Source organism: Podarcis bocagei, assembly GCF_964188305.1.
Source record: "Podarcis bocagei genome assembly, chromosome: 1".
Taxonomy (NCBI): Eukaryota; Metazoa; Chordata; class Lepidosauria; order Squamata; family Lacertidae; genus Podarcis; species Podarcis bocagei.
This window is the reverse complement of record NC_138125.1, coordinates 109010235-109027801: the sequence shown is the minus strand read 5'-3', so window position 1 is coordinate 109027801 and position 17567 is coordinate 109010235. Positions and strand designations below refer to the sequence as shown.

The following is a 17567-nucleotide window of genomic DNA, read 5'->3' as shown; positions in this document are numbered from 1 at the left end:
GGGGATCCAAGATGCAAACATATTTATAGCTGTGCTTCAGAGAACCGCACTGGTTGCAGAATAGTTACGAGTCAAAAGTTTTGTGAATCACTGCCTGCCCCTATATTAGACCTGTAAGTTCAGGGGATTTTATTCATGGCACTGCACTTTAAAGAATATCACAGGACAGTGACCTGAAAACAGGCATTTTCTGCTATTTGCTTCATATGTTTTACAAAAAATGTATTGTGTGCAGGCTTTCCTTGATCATAGGATTGGGCCCTGTACCACTGGATCACTGTTTTTATATGATTTCTCCTGCTTTATGCTGATTTGTACTATTGTGCACAGCTTAAAAATGATTACGATAATTAAGGGCTTTATAAAGGTAAAAGGTAAAGGGACTCCTGACCATTAGGTCCAGATGTGACCGACTTGGGTTGCGGCGCTCATCTCGCTTTATTGGCTGAGGGAGCCGGCGTACAGCTTCTGGGTCATGTGGCCAGCATGACTAAGCCGCGTCTGGCGAAACCAGAGCAGTGCACGGAAACGCCATTTACCTTCCCGCCAGAGCGGTACCTATTTATCTACTTGCACTTTGACGTGCTTTTGAACTGCTAGGTTGGCAGGAGCAGGGACCGAGCAACGGGAGCTCACCCCGTCACAGGGATTCGAACTGCTGACCTTCTGATTGGCAAGTCCTAGGCTCTGTGATTAAACCTTCAGCGCCACCCGCATCCCAAGGGCTTTATACTTTTAAATTTAAAAAAAACCATGCAAAATATTCATGGCAGATCATCTGGAGTTCTCTGGACTTCCCCTAATATTAAAATTAAATATTATAAATTTAATTAGGGGAAAACAGCCACTGGGAACTGAAATCAGGAGCAGAGGAAGGGTAAGGGCAGTGGTGGTGCTTAACCCCCTTCCATTCCAGATTTTCCTTGCAGTCACTTCTCCCTTCTGTAGAAAAAGAAAGAAAGGGGTATGGGGCAGGGAAGCCTGGGTTGCAGTGAAATCTGCGAGGGTCTGGAACTGGGAGCTTATGTTACTGCAGTACTAAAGAGTTCTTTGATGTTTCGCATTTCTGGCAGGATCAAATATTGTTTGAGATTTTTTGTTGTTCATCGTACAAGGCCATTCTTTATTTTCTAACTGGGAGGGGGAAAGACAGTTCTGCATTGTACAAACCAAACACTAACCTCATTGTTCCAATGGAAGTTGTTTATTTGCCCTCTGGTCTGTGTACATTCAAAGGATGTCTCCTCTTCCCAAGTTATAGTAGTATGGTTTTTGTTATGAACGCCCTCCCAGAAGATAAAAGACAAATCCTGGACATTTCATATTCAAAACCTAATTCCTTCTGGGATTGTAGAGTGAACAACGATGTGTGTAATTCTGATTTAACTAGAAATGGGGGAGGGGGATCACATTTTTATTTTTACAAAACCCTCTTTGGGTTAAATATGTGAGAGAAAATTAAAGCATAGCTCATGAAATTTTCCTGATAATTTTTTTTTAAAAATAATTGTTTAGTTTGACAACCCCTCCCCCAAAAAGTGAATTTGCAGATTTTGCTCTTACATAGGAAAGCTGGACCTGCTGAATTTATGCCTGTCATGCAGTTATTAAGACATAGGAACCTCCCTGAGAGAAACATACACAAACACAAACATAGTGGCAACTGCCATCTGGGCAATCTGGACAAGGTTGTAGTTCTTATGGGTAGCAATGTGATGGTCAGGGTTGCCAAGAATGTTCTCAGTGCAGAGGGTTTTTATGTGTGCATGGCTCTGGTTATGTACTTAATTCATTCTGAAGGTCCGTTCTTAACCTGAAACTGTTCTTAACCTGAAGCACCACTTTAGCTAATGGGGCCTCCTGCTGCTGCTGTGCCGCCGCCACGCGATTTCTGTTCTCATCCTGAAGCAAAGTTCTTAACCTGAGGCACTATTTCTGGGTTAGCGGAGTCTGTAACCTGAAGGTACCACTGTAATTCAAAAGTTAAAAAATGGGCTTTCTGTATTGGGCTGACCTGAGCAGATTCCAGGCTTATGCAGATTCCACTGCTATTAAAGGAAAACTGTTGACAGATGCCGGGAGACAATGTTTGTAAAAAATTATGTCAGATTTTTAATAAGAATTTCCCATGTGTAAATAACATTTTTTTGTTTGAAATGCATAAAAGCTATGTTTAAAAAACAAACAAATAAACCAGCAGGTGAGCGCATTACTGCTACCTACAGATAAGGGTACAATACGAACGCCAGACAGGAAGGAACTAATTACATATATATTTTAAAACCCACAAATTATATTATATAAAAGACATCAGCTCACATTTTTAAAATATATATACAGCTTTTTTTTAATTAAAAAAAGAATTAAGTCATCACTCTTTTAGTTCATTTATCAATGTGAGTTCATCTCTGAGATATATACATTGCATAGCACATAGTTAAAATTCACAGTGGACAAGTGCATTCAAAGTCATTGCACAAGGCTTTTTCCCCCCCATTGGATGCAAATTCAGGTTCCTTCCTCCCAACCCCCAATAACAAAATCAAGCAAATTAAATTTAACTTTGAGAATGAAACATATACAGGATCCATCATTAAATTACATCTGGATCAAATTTATGACAGTATATAAAATGCTAAAACGACTGGTAGGGTCAGATTTTGGTCACTAATGCACCTCCTTGTGCTGCTCCAGCAATGTAAGAGTAATGTTCAAGTTTCCTTAAGTGGTTAGGTAGTAATTTCCTTGAAGGTCATGTAGGCGGAGAGGAAAGAGGAACACAGCTATGCTGCCTTGCCCTGCTCATTACCATCTTAGTTCAGCTAAGTACTATCCTCTCTAAATAACAGGACAATCCTTATCTTAAGAAGATGGGGCTCTTTCATCTCAAGATCGCGTCACACACACACACCGAGCTACTGGGAAAGTGGTGCATGGAAGAAGCCTTGGCATGCTCCTTTTCTGAAAAAAACCACAAATGGGTGGATGCTGTACTGCGTTGCACATGTGACTCTTCGCAATGGGGTGGTAAACGCGGCCCAGTCCAGAGAAAAATTAGCTGTGCTTAAGTTCTACTGGAACAGGAGCAATTGCATCGAAATTTCAGTGGGGATTCAGACTGGGTGTGCAGCAGAATGAGCTGATGATCAAGCACTAATCACCTCTTTGGAGTGTATTATTAAAGTCGGCACTGCTAGCCCAGATACTGGGTTGATGGTGGTAGTATGGACAGAAAAGTATTACACAGCAGGACATTTCACTTACTCCCCCCCCCAACACATACTATTCCTGTGTCAAAATAGCCGTGTTTATTCATCTGTGTTTTCCCCTAACCCCTCCCCGCCATACTCTTCCTGCCTTCTTCTGCAATCTAGCAGCCAGCGAGTATTGGGTTCCTAGCTTTTTGCACCCGTGTTATTGCTTGCAAATACAGCATTTTTATTTTTTTTAAAAAAGGTCTGAAAATCTATAGCGGAGTGTCTTTCCCACCTTCCAGAACCAAGCAAAACAGGCGACGGCAGAAGCCTACCTGTAAAAGAGTTGTTCTAGCCACGAAATCGGGTCCAATGTAAATGGCGGACGCTCTTTATTTGAAGTCATTTCCATCTGCATCGTTGAAACCATCTGCATCTTTGGAAGTTGCAGTGGTTTTCTGTCTGGGGATATCAGGATGGAGGAATGCCTTGGGAACATGTTCTTAGGTTTTGGGTTCCAGGAGCTCTCATCTTGCTCAAAATATAATTATGATTTTTATATATATAGCTTGGCGTGGTTGTTGTTCCTGCAAGAAAAGCCTACTTGGGCAGTGTTTCCCAGTACTCTATGTTGTAGATTTTTGTGTGTGTCAAGAGTCCACAAGGTTCACCCAATATGCTTTTTTAAAGAATAAGCAACGCCAGGGTGGACGCGAACGTTTTGCAAATGGCACGAGGGGAAATCCAATGTGACTGTGACATATGGCCACTCCGTGCCTGCTAAATGACAAATGATGGAATGTCAGCGCACAGAATGCAATGAAATTCATGCTCTTGATAAAACATGAGTGTTCAGACAACATCTGTGTAATTTTTCTGATGGCAACTACGGGACAACAATACTGGAGGGTGCTGGGGGGGTGGTGGAGAGACTCAGAAAGACAGTTGGGAATGAAGCTGACTGTGAAGTCTGTTAGGCAAATCAATATTTTGGCAGGTTCAGCTTGCCAAACATTGTCAGTGCTGATATGCGATGTCGCGGCCACATTATACAGAGCCTCTCTTGGACATAAAACAGACTTGTAAAAGGCTGTAAACATCACGGATGATGAAAGCTCGGCTGTCATCGAAGCTTGTATTGTGAGGTACAGCTTCAGGGCAATGCTCCGAGGCAAAGGATGCTCCTTACTCCAGAGAAGCCCCACCGCCTTTGTGGCTCCTGAAGACTATGGCTGTCTGAAGTTTATGTGGTCCTTCAGCAAGTTATCTTTGAAGTTGCTCAGAGGGCACTGCTCTGAAATAAATGGTTTGAGGGCTCAGGCCTGCAAAGTTGCAGAAGTGACTTAACAATACCCAAGATAGCCTACATGAGGAGGGAGATGCAGGGCCATGACCCACTGGTCTAATTGCTGACATTCCCATGTTCAGTGGAATTTCTCTGAAGGGGCTCATACACAAGACAGCTCCTCGGATCAGAAGATTCCCAATTACCTTGATCACCTATGGACACACGGGAACTCTTTTTCAGGCATCCCTCTGAGTACATGGATGTTGGGAATTTGTTTATGAAATGTATCACTTGAGCGCATTGGCTTGCTGGTGAGGGTGAAGTTGCCCTTTCCCCCATGCACATAGACAAGATGTATAAAAATGGAAGGCACCTGAAAATCCCTACTGTGCACATATGCTGAATCTGTTGCTGGACTGTGCTACTTGGAGCTTATAGACTGTGCGTCTGATCTCTCCAATCTGGACTGTTTTATCCTGAGTTTGTTCCCAAAGCTTCTTGGAAGTGACAGCAAGAGGGTTTGCCCCGCAAGACGTTTTCAAACTCCTATCACCTCCACACACATAATAAAGTCATACTTTTGCCACGACCTCAAAGTGCAGCCTGGCCATTCACCTGGCAGCCACTACCAATCAAATCGGACAGCTGTCAACTTCTATACTCACAGGCCACACGTTTTGGGATGCAGATTTGAGATATGTGATTCTCAAGGTTTCCAAAAGATCGGCATTTTTTTGAAATAGGGAGAAGAGCGAAACTTGTGAAGTGGAATCTCCGTAATGCTCCTGTAAAAACAAAAAACCCAAACCAGAAATGTAACAGTGCCAAGCAGGTAAACCCTCTAAGGCAGGAAGAACTTTGGTGATTTTTTCCTCCCCTGCCAATGTGCCGGCTGTGTGTCATTAAGCCGCATCAAACCAGCTGCGCTCTCGCTCCATCTTCTGATCTGGCCATATGCTTCTTCCAAAGTGTCAGGTTCCAACTGCGGTTTGGGAGGGAGATCGGAGTTTATTGCTCGCTGCTATCGGTAGTTCCACAGCTGCCGCTTTCAAATTCATCGGATTACAAAGCGACTCTTCTGTCCGGTTTGCTCGTCTTCCTCTTCAGGCAGCATAATAATTTCCAAACTGCCACTTCTGATAAAGATTGGAGGAGGAACAAACGCCGGCCCTCAGGGCTTTCTGAGACCGATCCACTTCCAAACACGTGGCCCGAGGAAGGTGTTCTAAGACAATGTGATCCATCTGGAAAGAGAGGAAGAGAGAGAAGGCATGGGCAATGGGCTGCAAGTAGCAAACTGATAAACTGCTATTTAATTTAATTTCACTGCACACAGGTGGTGTCGTGACAATAAAGGTTTATTTATTTTATTTTATTTTTACATGGGACTAGGGAAGGACCTCCCTAGCTGCTTCTGCTCAATATGTATTATTGATCCTTCAACAACCAACCGTTGGCTGATACCATCTGGAAGACACCAGGTTGGCGGAGGCTGGTATGCATTTATAAGCTGAATGGGGATGTTGGACAGTGCTCAATATTTCCACCTGTTCTCAAACCGCAACTTGGCTGCACCCTCTGTGCCACATGGCTTTCCAGTTCTTTGAAAATGCAACGCGCAGAACTCTTGCTGCTTGAATGACAATTACCCTGCAAAGGAAATCATCCCAGATGGCATTTGCAATATAGGATGACTTATGGCAGGAGATCCTGCCTTTCATATCGCATTATGTCTCAGCTGATGAAGTAGACAGACACATACCATGATGGGAAGTGGATTGGGTAATTTGTTAATTAAATCCAAAGGGCTGGGATACAGAATTGGATTATGAAATCGTGAGAAGTTTTGAATGAGCGGGGATCCTATTCTGGTTATTTTGCATTTAGCTATCTTTCATGAGGCAGAGTACCATTATACTGAAGGCTGCTCTAGGCTTACTTTTGAGAAATGCAGGTTAATATTTTGAAGCATCATTTGACTGAAAGAGCAAATTGTAAAAAATGAAAATGTATTGTTGGGGGGGTAGGCAGTGGAAATACTATTATCTTGACATATATGCTATAGCGATTGTTCACAATCTGGTGAATGTTGATGTTCACAATGCTGAAATGCTAGCTGAATTTTAGGATTGCCTAAAAATTAGACAACAGGCATTTGCCGATTTTCCAGACAGTTAAATGTGAATGTTGTTAGTGGTGTATCTGTGAGTTTTCAGACATTCACAAAATTTACTCTTTTTCTTAGACGACAGTAGTATGCCCAGCATCATAGCCTTTGGTTTACACATGCATATTTATCATGTGACGACTGCAATATCTGATGATGGATTTTCATGTGTGAATCAGCCACTGTATATCTGACATCAGAGACAGAACTCTTCAGGTAAAACATTCATCAATGAGTCAGTTCACATGTCCAGGTATCAGCCAGTACAGTACTCCAGGATTGGTCAACACATGTTGGCTTTATAATGCAATTGCGCTCAATGTTTTCTCTACCTCTGATCTACTCCACTGGCTGCTCCTTGCAAAGGGCAGGGAATTTTTTTAACTTGATGATGTTGAATCATGTGTCTTTAAACTACGCATGACTGGCAAAATGCAGAAGAATACACAAGTCAGCAAGAGCTGTTCGTTCCTTGTTAGGCATAACTTTCATGGTTTATTCTGCCTGCAACCAGGGACAAATTTGTCAATTTGGGTTTCTTGTTTTCCCAGCCTTAAGTTCAGTTACCCACATTTCTGCATCAGTTTGAGAGTTTTTTTAAAGTGCTCACAAAAATATGCCAGCATTTTTGTTCACATTTCTCATAACAGACACATATTTGTATATAATTTTGCTCAATACACATTTTTTGTAATTTTTGCTAATATAATGCATTTTAATGTTATTTTCACTAATACCTGCATTTTTAAGCACTTTACCCTAACGTATGCATCTTTGTGCACATTTTCTGTTGCTGTTGGAGAACTGCATTGCACAATTCAGAGAAGTGCAAATTTCAAAGGATAGTTGCGTTTAGGTTTACGTATTGTTTCAGTAAGTGTGCATCACAATAGATTCATGTTAAAGTTTCATCCTACTTGTGCCCATGGAGTAGTAGATAAACTTTATTCGCATTAGCCAATGGCCACAGCAATATAAAACAAGCAATATATACAAATAAAATATATATTAATAAAAAAGACAGCAATGGGTAAAAAGGGCAATCAAATGTCCAAGATTATCGTTCAGATATTGGCCCTTAATCTCATTGCACCCTCGATAAACCTAGCAACCTTTGCTGTTGCCTGATCATTTTGATCTGTTAAAGAAAGAACAATGTGGCCTCAAATGGGCGGCTTGGGATGGTAATTAAGAGTGGGGTAATGATCTTGATCTTTATAAAGGGGACAGGACAGGAGAACATGAGCCACTGTTTCCAGAATACCATCTCCACAGGGGCAGAGTTGTTTCTCAGTTGGAATCTTTTGGTATCTGCCCTCAAGTACAGCAGAGGGCATCACGTCCAATCTGGCCAGTGTGAAGGCACACCTGTATTTTGGGATAGTTAATTTATACAAATATGGTGCCAGGGAATCAAACTGAGAAGGGGGGTGGGGAAGCATACCAAGGACAGAATTTCTTTATAATGGCCAGATTGTTCTGTTGCTCTAAATCCTTCAGACATTGTCCAATTAGCCTTTTTGGTTTAATAAAGCCCGTCATGAGAAGCTGATGTGAGTGGAGTCCACAGGATAGGAGTTTGTGCCCATGGAGTTCTGTGTTTTAGTACAGAGGAAGCTACAGCCATTATCTGAAAGCAGAGACAGCAAGCACTACACTGATCAAAAAGCAAAGTAAACTGCTCTGTGGATTTGTCCAGAGCCGTTTCCTTTTGCTACCTTAGTGCAGAGTAACAAATCATAAAATGGTAATCTTGTTAACGAATTAATGACAAAGGCTCTTTTAGGGGAGGGAAAGCCTATAGTACAACGGACACACTCCACAATACGATTTTAGCTGGGAAAGTTCTTTTCTATTTGATTTCTATCTAGTCATGAATATGGTTGATTGGGGGGAAAATGAGATTATGTCAATATGCCATCTTCAGTACATAGCTGTCTTAGCAATGACGGAATATTCTTGAAGAGCTGACATTTGGTAGAAACCCAGGAAAAATTCCCATCATTTCAATCTTTGGATCTGCTCTCTCAAAAGACCGTTGTTTGTTTTCTGGAAAACGCCCTCTATAGATTCCAAAATGTCTACAGGTTCTATTCACTTCACTACTGTACTTAAGTAAATACAGTGGTACCTCGGGTTACAGACGATTCAGGTTACAGACTCCGCTAACCCAGGAAATAGTACCTCAGGTTAAGAACTTTGCTTCAGGATAAAAACAGAAATAATATGTCTTTGCAGAACCCCTACCCATGAGAATCCCCTGAATCTGGAGGTGTTTTGGTGGTTCAGGTGCTTACCATATTTAATCATAAGACTTTGAGGACTCAAACACCTGTTTTGACTTAGGTCCAGTCAAAATAGTACTATTATTGTATTGTATTATTATTACTTGACCTTATATAAGAGTTAACTTTTGCACTGTATCAATCTAATTAATTTTGGACCCTCGCTGCAATTATCCGAGGGATGCTAGCCTGGTTACCTCTATACCTTACCCCTATAGTATATTAGGAAGACTTAAACTCAAATATACAAATGCCGAACGGCTCTAAGAAGGGGGTGGCAACACCAGCGGAAAGGAGGCCTTCAAGACAAGAAGAGGGGAAGGAGGCAAGAGAAATCAGAGATTATGATAGCTTGATGGCCGAAATAAGAAAGGAATTTAAAAATAATGAACAGTATATTGAGAGAAAATTGATAGAGGTTCAAGATACCCTAGATAAGAAACTGGAGGAAGTGGTGGGAGAATTGACAGGAAAGGTTAAGGATCTCTCGGTAAGAACTAAGGGTTTGGAGGAGTCAGTGAAGAGGGTGCAAAAGGACGCGAAAGACAGTAAGAAAGAGATGGACAGGATTAGACTAGAAGTTAAAGAGATAGGAGCAACACAGGAAGAGTTGTTGGACAACATGGCTATGACACAGATGCGCCAGAATCAATCTAATTTAAAATTTAGAGGAATAGCAGAGGACTTAAATGAGAATATTCGAGCTAAAGTGGTGAAAGAGCTGGCAATATGGTTAGATAGAAAAGAAGAAGAGATAAACCATGGTCTGGTAAACATATTCCGAATAAGAATAAAATCGGCAAAAGCCAGAGGGAAAAAATTGCCAGGAGATGTAATAGCCATGTTTAATTCATTGGAGATAAGAAATGAAATTTTTAAACAGAATTATGTTAAAAGGTTATATATTGGAGGAAACCCAATTATTATTTATAAAGAGATTCCTTCGAGATTTCTTCGAAGGAGGGACCCATATAAAAAATTAACAAATCAATTGAAGAAAAATGGGATCCTGTACAGATGGGAGTTTCCGGAAGGCATTTCATTCTATTTCAAAGAAAAAAAGTTCAAACTGTCTACCATCTCAGAACTACAAAAATTTGCAAGGAGATATGAGAAGGACCTGGGGAAAATGATGGGAGAGGAGGAGGTGGGGAACCAGCAGGGGGAAGAAAATGGGGGGAGTGAAGAAGAAGAAAGAGAGGAGAGCTCAAAAGGAGAAGGAGAAGAACCAGAGAAAGGAGACAAAGAACAGTAGATTGCGCATAGGTTTGATAAGTTAACTTATATTACAGAACAGATGACGTTAAAAATACTAAACTGGAATGTGAATGGACTGAACAATAAAAACAAAAGGAATCAGATTACACATGTATTATTGAAAAAGAATTATGACTTAATATGCCTCCAAGAGATGCATATAATAAATAAGCATAAGAGACTATTATGTAATAAGAGACTGGGAGTAGACTTTGTGACATCAGATAGAGTGAAGAAAAGAGGGGTGGTATTATATATTAAGGAAAAATATGAGCCACAACTATTATATAAAGATGATCAAGGGAGAGTAATCATTGTTCAGATGGTGTTTCAGGGAGAAAAAATAATTGTCGTTGGAATATATGCTCCAAACGATAAAAAATCTGCCTTCTATTCTGAATTAAGAGATAAATTGATGGAATGGATGGATCAAAAAATGATTTTAATGGGTGACTTTAATGGGGTGGTGTCTCCAAATTTAGATAAGCTAACAAAAAAACAAGAAAAGAAGGAAGGTAAATTACCGCGATCTTTTTTTGACATGGTAAATAATCTGGGATTAATTGATGCATGGAGACTCAAAAACCCCACTACAAAACAATACACTTTTTTCTCAAACCCAAATCAGAGCCGGGGGCGAATAGATAGCATTTGGATCTCGAAGGAATTAACGCAGAATTTAATTAAATCAGAAATTCTCCCAAGAATTATATCTGACCATAATGCGGTTTACAGTGAGCTGAAAGGCAAGGATATTAAAACAACTAGATGGAGAATGAATGAATTTCTATTTAATGATCAGAAGATCGTAAATAAGGCAATAGAGACAATAGAAGATTACCTTAAATGGAATCTAAACGGGGAAACTGCTATAGAGACGGTGTGGGACGCAGGAAAGGCAGTTATGAGGGGCTTTTTAATACAGAAAAATAGCCAAGTAAGAAAAGAAAAAGAGTCAAAGAAGGAACAGATCCTAACACAGATTATGGAAAATGAAAAAAAAAATAACCATCAACCCCAGTGAGGAGATTGCAAAACAGAATATAAAGATATTACAAGCTAAACTTTCTACAATAATTGATCAAGAGGTAGAATGGAAAATTAAAATGATGAACCAGAGGACATTTGAATCCGCAAACAAGATAGGCAAATATTTGGCGTGGCAAATAAGAGAAAGAAGAAAACAAAACATGATTAGTAAGATAAGGGAAGGAGAAAGGATTGTGGAAGAGCCAAAAGAAATAAGGAAGATATTTCAAAAATATTATAAGGACTTATATAAAAGAGGAAAGGAAACAAAACAAGAAATAGAGCAGTTTTTGCAAGAACATCATTTAAAACAAATCCCAAAAGAAGAAAAAGAGATACTAGACCAGGAAATTACCCAAGAAGAGATAAAGAAGGCTATAAAAAAGATGAAAAACGGGAAAGTACCAGGCCCAGATGGGCTCTCAGCCAAATATTATAAAACACTAAGTAACCAAATATCCCCAGTGTTAGGTGAAGTGATGAATAATATATTAAAGGAAGGAAGGATCCCGAATACCTGGAAGGAAGCATATATTATTTTGAGTCCCAAAAAAGAGGCAGATACTTTGGAAGTGAAAAACTATAGGCCAATTTCACTACTAAATAATGATTATAAGCTATTTGCAGATATAATGGCAGAAAGACTAAAAAAGGTTTTGAACAACAGAATACATAAAGATCAAACGGGCTTCCTCCCAGGGAGACAACTAAGGGACAATGTAAGGAACTTGATAGACATTATTGAATATTTGGATATGAGCATAGATAGACAAGCGGCCTTGGTATTCATAGATGCTGAGAAAGCGTTTGATAACATCTCGTGGGATTTTTTGAAGAAAAGTTTGGAAACGATGGGAATGGGAGAGAAATTTAGAAAAGGCATAGAAGCTATATATAAGGAACAGAAGGCAAAATTGGTAATAAACAACACCACAACAGAATATTTTAGTATATATAAAGGAACTAGACAAGGCTGCCCCCTGTCTCCTCTATTGTTTATAACAGTATTAGAAATACTAAACGAGAGACTGAGGGGGGCAACAGAAGTCACAGGAGTCAGGGTAGGAAAGAGGGAATACAAAATCAAGGCCTTCGCAGATGACATTGTACTAACCCTAGAAGACCCAAAAAACAGCGTAAAAGAAGCTTTACAAAAAATTGACGAATTTGGAGCCGTGGCAGGACTTAAGGTAAATAAAAACAAAACCAAAATGTTAGTTAAAAATTTAACAAAGGAAGAAGTGATAGATCTAGAAAAAAGACCAAAATTGCGGTAGCTAAGAAAGTGAAATATCTTGGGATCTGGGTTACAGCTAAGAACATAAATTTATAAAAGGATAATTACGATGCCACCTGGAGGAGTATAAAGAAAGACATGGAAATTTGGGGGAGGATGAAACTCTCCTTTTTGGGGAGGATAGCTGTTGTTAAAATGAACATTCTGCCCAGAATGTTATTTTTATTCCAAACCATCCCCATACTTAAAGGCCTAAAACAATGTAAAGAGTGGCAGAGAGCCTTGGCAAAGTATATTTGGCAGGGGAAAAGGCCACGGATAAAAATGAAAATTTTGATAGACAAAAAAGAAAGAGGGGTTTTTTCTCTCCCGGACCTAAGCTTATACTATGAAGCGGCTTGTATATATTGGGTAAAAGATTGGATAAAACTGGAGAATAGAGAGCTACTGGACCTGGAAGGCTTTAATAATTGGTACGGATGGCATTCGTACCTTTGGTATGGGAAAGTGAAAGTTCACAAGAGTTTCTTAGACCATATTTTTAGGGGACCATTATATCAAGCATGGGAAAGGAACAAAAACCTCCTTGAAAGAAAGTCCCCATGGTGGATTTCACCAATAGAGGCCTTAACGATTAAGAAAATAAATATGGAGGAGATAAACGCCACCTATGAAGAAATGTTAAGAAAAACTGACCAAGGGCCCAAACTCAGACCTTACGAAGAAATAAAAAATTTATTCACTGGTTGGCTGCAATACCACCAGGTGAATGATTTGTTAAAAGAGGATAAGAGGAAGGCGGGTTTTGATGATAAAAAAATCAAAATTTAATATAGAAGTAATAGAAGGCAAAAATAAAACCCTGTCCAGAATTTATGATATATTACTAGAGTGGTACACAAAAGATGAGGAGGTGAAGGAGGCAATGATTAAATGGGCAATTGACTTTGGTTATAATATTGATTTTGAAAGGTGGATAGAAGTTTGGAATTGTAACATAAAGTTCACAGCATGTATGGCACTGAGAGAAAATATCTGGAAGATGCTATATAGATGGTACCACACCCCTGTGAAATTGGCCAAAATGTATAGATTAAAGGATAAGAGATGCTGGAAATGTGGCGAGGTGGAGGGTGACCTATATCATTTATGGTGGACATGTAAAAAGGTGAAAGGCTTTTGGGAATTAATTTATAATGAACTTAAAAAAATATTTAAGTATACCTTTCCCAAGAGGCCTGAAGCCTTCCTGTTGGGAATGATGGATAAAGAAATTAAAAAGGAAGATAGGACGATATTCCTCTACGCCACCACAGCAGCGAGAATTATGTTGGCACAATATTGGAAAGTGGAAACCATCCCCAGCATAAAGGACTGGCAGATTAGAATGGTAAACTATGCTGAGCTTGACAAACTAACAGGTAAAATAAGAGATCAGGATGAACAGAAATTTCTGAAAAATTGGAGTAAATTTTGGAAATATATTGGAATAAATGCTTAAAGTGAATTGACGGGGTTAGAACAATACGACCAGCAAGTGAATTTAAGACTATAGATTGAAAATCAAATACGTAATGGAAGGAGATATTCGATACTTATCAAAAGGACGGAGGGAAGTTCAGATTGTGTGTTTTTCTTTTTTCGGACGTGTGGTTTTTCTTTTTTCTTTTCTTTTTTCTTTGTAATTTTTTCTCTGTATTTTTATATATGTCTGTTTTTTGTGCATAACTTCAATAAAAATGCATTTTTTTTTTAAAAAAAGGATAAAAACAGAAATTGTGCGGCGGTGGTACAGTGGCAGCGGGAGGCCCCATTAGCTAAAGTGGTGCTTCAGGTTAAGAATGGACCTCCAGAACGAATTAAGTTCTTAACCTGAGGTACCACTGTACAAAGCATTAAGGAACAACCCATTTAAGGAAAACTCGAGGCTAATATATCCTTTAGGAATAGCGCTGTAGTTGTGCCAACAAATGCACACTGGGATGTGACCGTATGCAGGCCACCAAAAGCCCATTCCTGGTTTTTGAGAGTGGAAGGGTTAAAAAAAAAAAGTGCATCAAGTGGCTCTGGTTCTTAGTTTTCACACCTGCATTTAGATTTGCCATCTTCAACTCAGCTCTGTTGCATTGCCTGCTGTTTTGGAAGCCTAGGACCATCCACCGTGAAGTTGTCGTGTTCCAATGAAATCAATTTGAGCAGTTCCACCAGTGCTCTTGAACAGCCTCCATTCATTTCACACAAGGATGCCCATGCGGATTGCATGGGCGGTAATGTTTAGGGAAGTTTTAACTGTTTGATTCTATTTTTACTATTCTGTTGGGAGCCGCCCAGTGCGGCTAGAGAAACCCAGCCAGATGGGCAGGGTATAAATAATGAATTATTACTATTACTATTAATGTGATGATAGTGGTGGCAATTTTAAAAACCCAGTTCATGGACCCTCATGCAAGTGCGGCTTAGTGGTTGGAGTGTCGAGTTAGGACCTGGAAGGAAGACCAGGGTTCAAATGAGGTTCACTGGGTGACCTTGACCCAGGCATTGCCTCTTAGCCTAAGCTACGTCACAGGGTTGTTGTGGAGATTACAAGAGGAGGGGAGAATCCTTGGAGGGTCCAACCTCCTTCACTGGAGGTTTTAAAGTAGAGATTGGGTGGCCACCAGTTATGGATGCTTTGGTTGAGATACGTGCATTGCAGGGGGTTGGATTAGATGACCCCTCAGGGTCCCTCTCAACTCTGCGATTCCATTATTCTATGTATGCAGCCTTGGGAGTTCCTTGGGAGGAGAAGATGGGCTATAAATCAATCAATAAACTCCATGCATTGCTCCATGTGTATATATATTCAGCTGCCAGATCTGGGCGAACATCACTGCGCCGCACTGGCTCCACCCATGACATTCATGCATCGCACAGGACTTCTGAAAAAGAACACCCATGCACATACAGCTGTGTGCATACAGAAATGTCATGCAGTAAGTAGCCCTGTACAATCGGGAGTCCTGATCACCTGGGGGTGCCTATGCATGTACAACTGCAGAGTACCTGTGGCTGAACTGACGAACATAGGAGCTGTATGCTCAAATCCCCCTCTTTGTACTCCAACGTAAGCTGAAATGTACAAATGAGAACACCAAAAGCTTCCAAAAGGTACAGGTTTGCTTCCTGATTTCCCCCAAAGAACAGGCTGTGCTGTGGCCGATTTTTATTCATTCTGAACAGTGCCGGTACAAGACGAGCCTGCAGAGGACAGCCCTTAGCTTTGTAGAAAATAAATCCATCTTTTGGTTTCAAGTGACGGCAATAACTTTAGGCTCCCACAGGGCCAGCCCGCCCTCCAAAGCTTTCATAAAAAAACTAATCTGATCTTTTACCTTGGCGGATAAAATTGTACGGCTCAAACTTGCTGCTGGCTTAGTTTTGTACAGGTGCAATTGCCCGTATCCAATTGTGCTGAACTGGGTATTACAATTAAGGCAGAAGAAGAAGAAGAAGAAGAAGAAGAAGAAGAAGAAGAAGAAGAAGAAGAAGAAGAAGGGAAACACGACTTTCTATATTGTGGAAGGTCCAATCTGTTTTAAGGCCCAGAGTTCAGAGGTAGATCAAAGAATGTCAGTGCTACCTGACAAGCTATCTGGTAACTTAAATGGCTGGTCATTTTTCATATTCTTTTTCATGTCTTAGCCTAAAAAAGGGAGTATTTTCACTTTTTAGGAGGTTTTGAACCAAGATTGGCAAAGGAGGAACAGATGGAAAGAGTCACAATGTCAGGATCTTGTACAAGATTATCGATCAGCTCCTATAATTGCTATTCTTCCCTTTCAACAGCCCCCACCCAAAAGTCTTGAAAGGACCTGCTAAAAATCAGCTTCTTTCAGATAGGGAAAATCATTTTAATTTACCTTGGTCCTTTTTTTTTTTTTTTAAAAAAAAGCCTTTAGAATTATTTCTAGAAACTATAGCTGAGGAGGCTGCAAACGATTTTGGTGTTCGTGTTTTAAATACAGTCATTAGATTGATTTTTGCGCCAGGACAGTTTAGAGAATCTATTCTTTAACACTGCAAAGTGTTTCTATGATGTATGGATGACCACCCTGGAAGGAAGATCTGTGAGAAACTGAAATCACAGTACTTAGGAAGGCAAAGTTGAGGTCTTAAAATAGAAAACTACCCCCAGCACCCAGGGCAGTGTGAGGTTATTGCCTCAGGTGGCGTGGGGAGGGGGGCAGTCCCCCAACCATTTCCCTTGAGTCCCTTAAACTAGCCTATTCTCTAACTTCTAAACTACCCAGCTGCCTCACCTGCAGCAGAGGATGTTGTCCCATTGCCAGTGTTGAAACAAGGGTTCTGCTGATGGAACTGGATTGCAGGGTGGTGGGTTGTGGACACAACAAAACACAGGGGGAGATACTGAATCCCACCCATTGAGATCAACATGACTTAAGTTAGTCACTTCAATGGGACTCCAACACAACTCACTTATAGTCTGAATCCAACCTGCTATTTTAACAGCCACCTGGTTTCAGACCTTTGCCTCAAGACGTGTGCTGATTTTGCGACCCAAGAAAGCTTTTGGAGAAATCCCACAAATTCATTGGCCTGCACGTATGTCTCAGTGGAGAAACAGGACTTGGGGCTTAAGAAACGTACCTGCTTGAAGAAGTTCCAATGATTCCTTCTGTTCTCTCTCTCTCTCTCTCTTTCACACACTCACAAACAACACACACATATAAAGGTAAAGGTAAAGGACCCCTGGACGGTTAAGTCCAGTCAAAGGTGACTATGTGGTATGGCGCTCATCTTGCTTTCAGGCTGAGGGAACTAGCTCTTGCTCACAGACAGCTTTCCAGGCCACGTCTGGCACAACGGAACACTGTGGCGGAAACCAGAGTGCACAGAGACGCTGTTTAACTTCCCGCCGCAGTGGTACCTATTTATCTACTTGCACTGGCGTGCTTTCGAACTGCTAGCTTGGCAGGAGCTGGGACAGAGGAACGGGAGCTCACCCCGAAGTGGGGATTCGAACCACCAACCTTCTGATTGGCAAGTCCAAGAGGCTCAGTGGTTTAGGCCACAGTGCCACCCGCGACCCTGTCTACATTGATTCGTTTGT

General features: G+C 40.6%; 1 protein-coding gene across 1 annotated transcript in view; it reads right to left on the bottom strand.

Annotated features, from left to right (window-relative positions):
• Positions 1–2494: 2494 nt before the first annotated feature.
• Positions 2495–17567, bottom strand: part of GALNT5 (polypeptide N-acetylgalactosaminyltransferase 5) — a 39248-nt gene continuing 24175 nt past the window's right edge. The window contains exon 10 of the mRNA XM_081187471.1: positions 2495–5726. Within this exon, the coding sequence (XP_081043597.1) occupies positions 5586–5726 (141 nt within the window). The 3' untranslated portion in view covers positions 2495–5585. The remainder of the gene's footprint in view (positions 5727–17567) is intronic.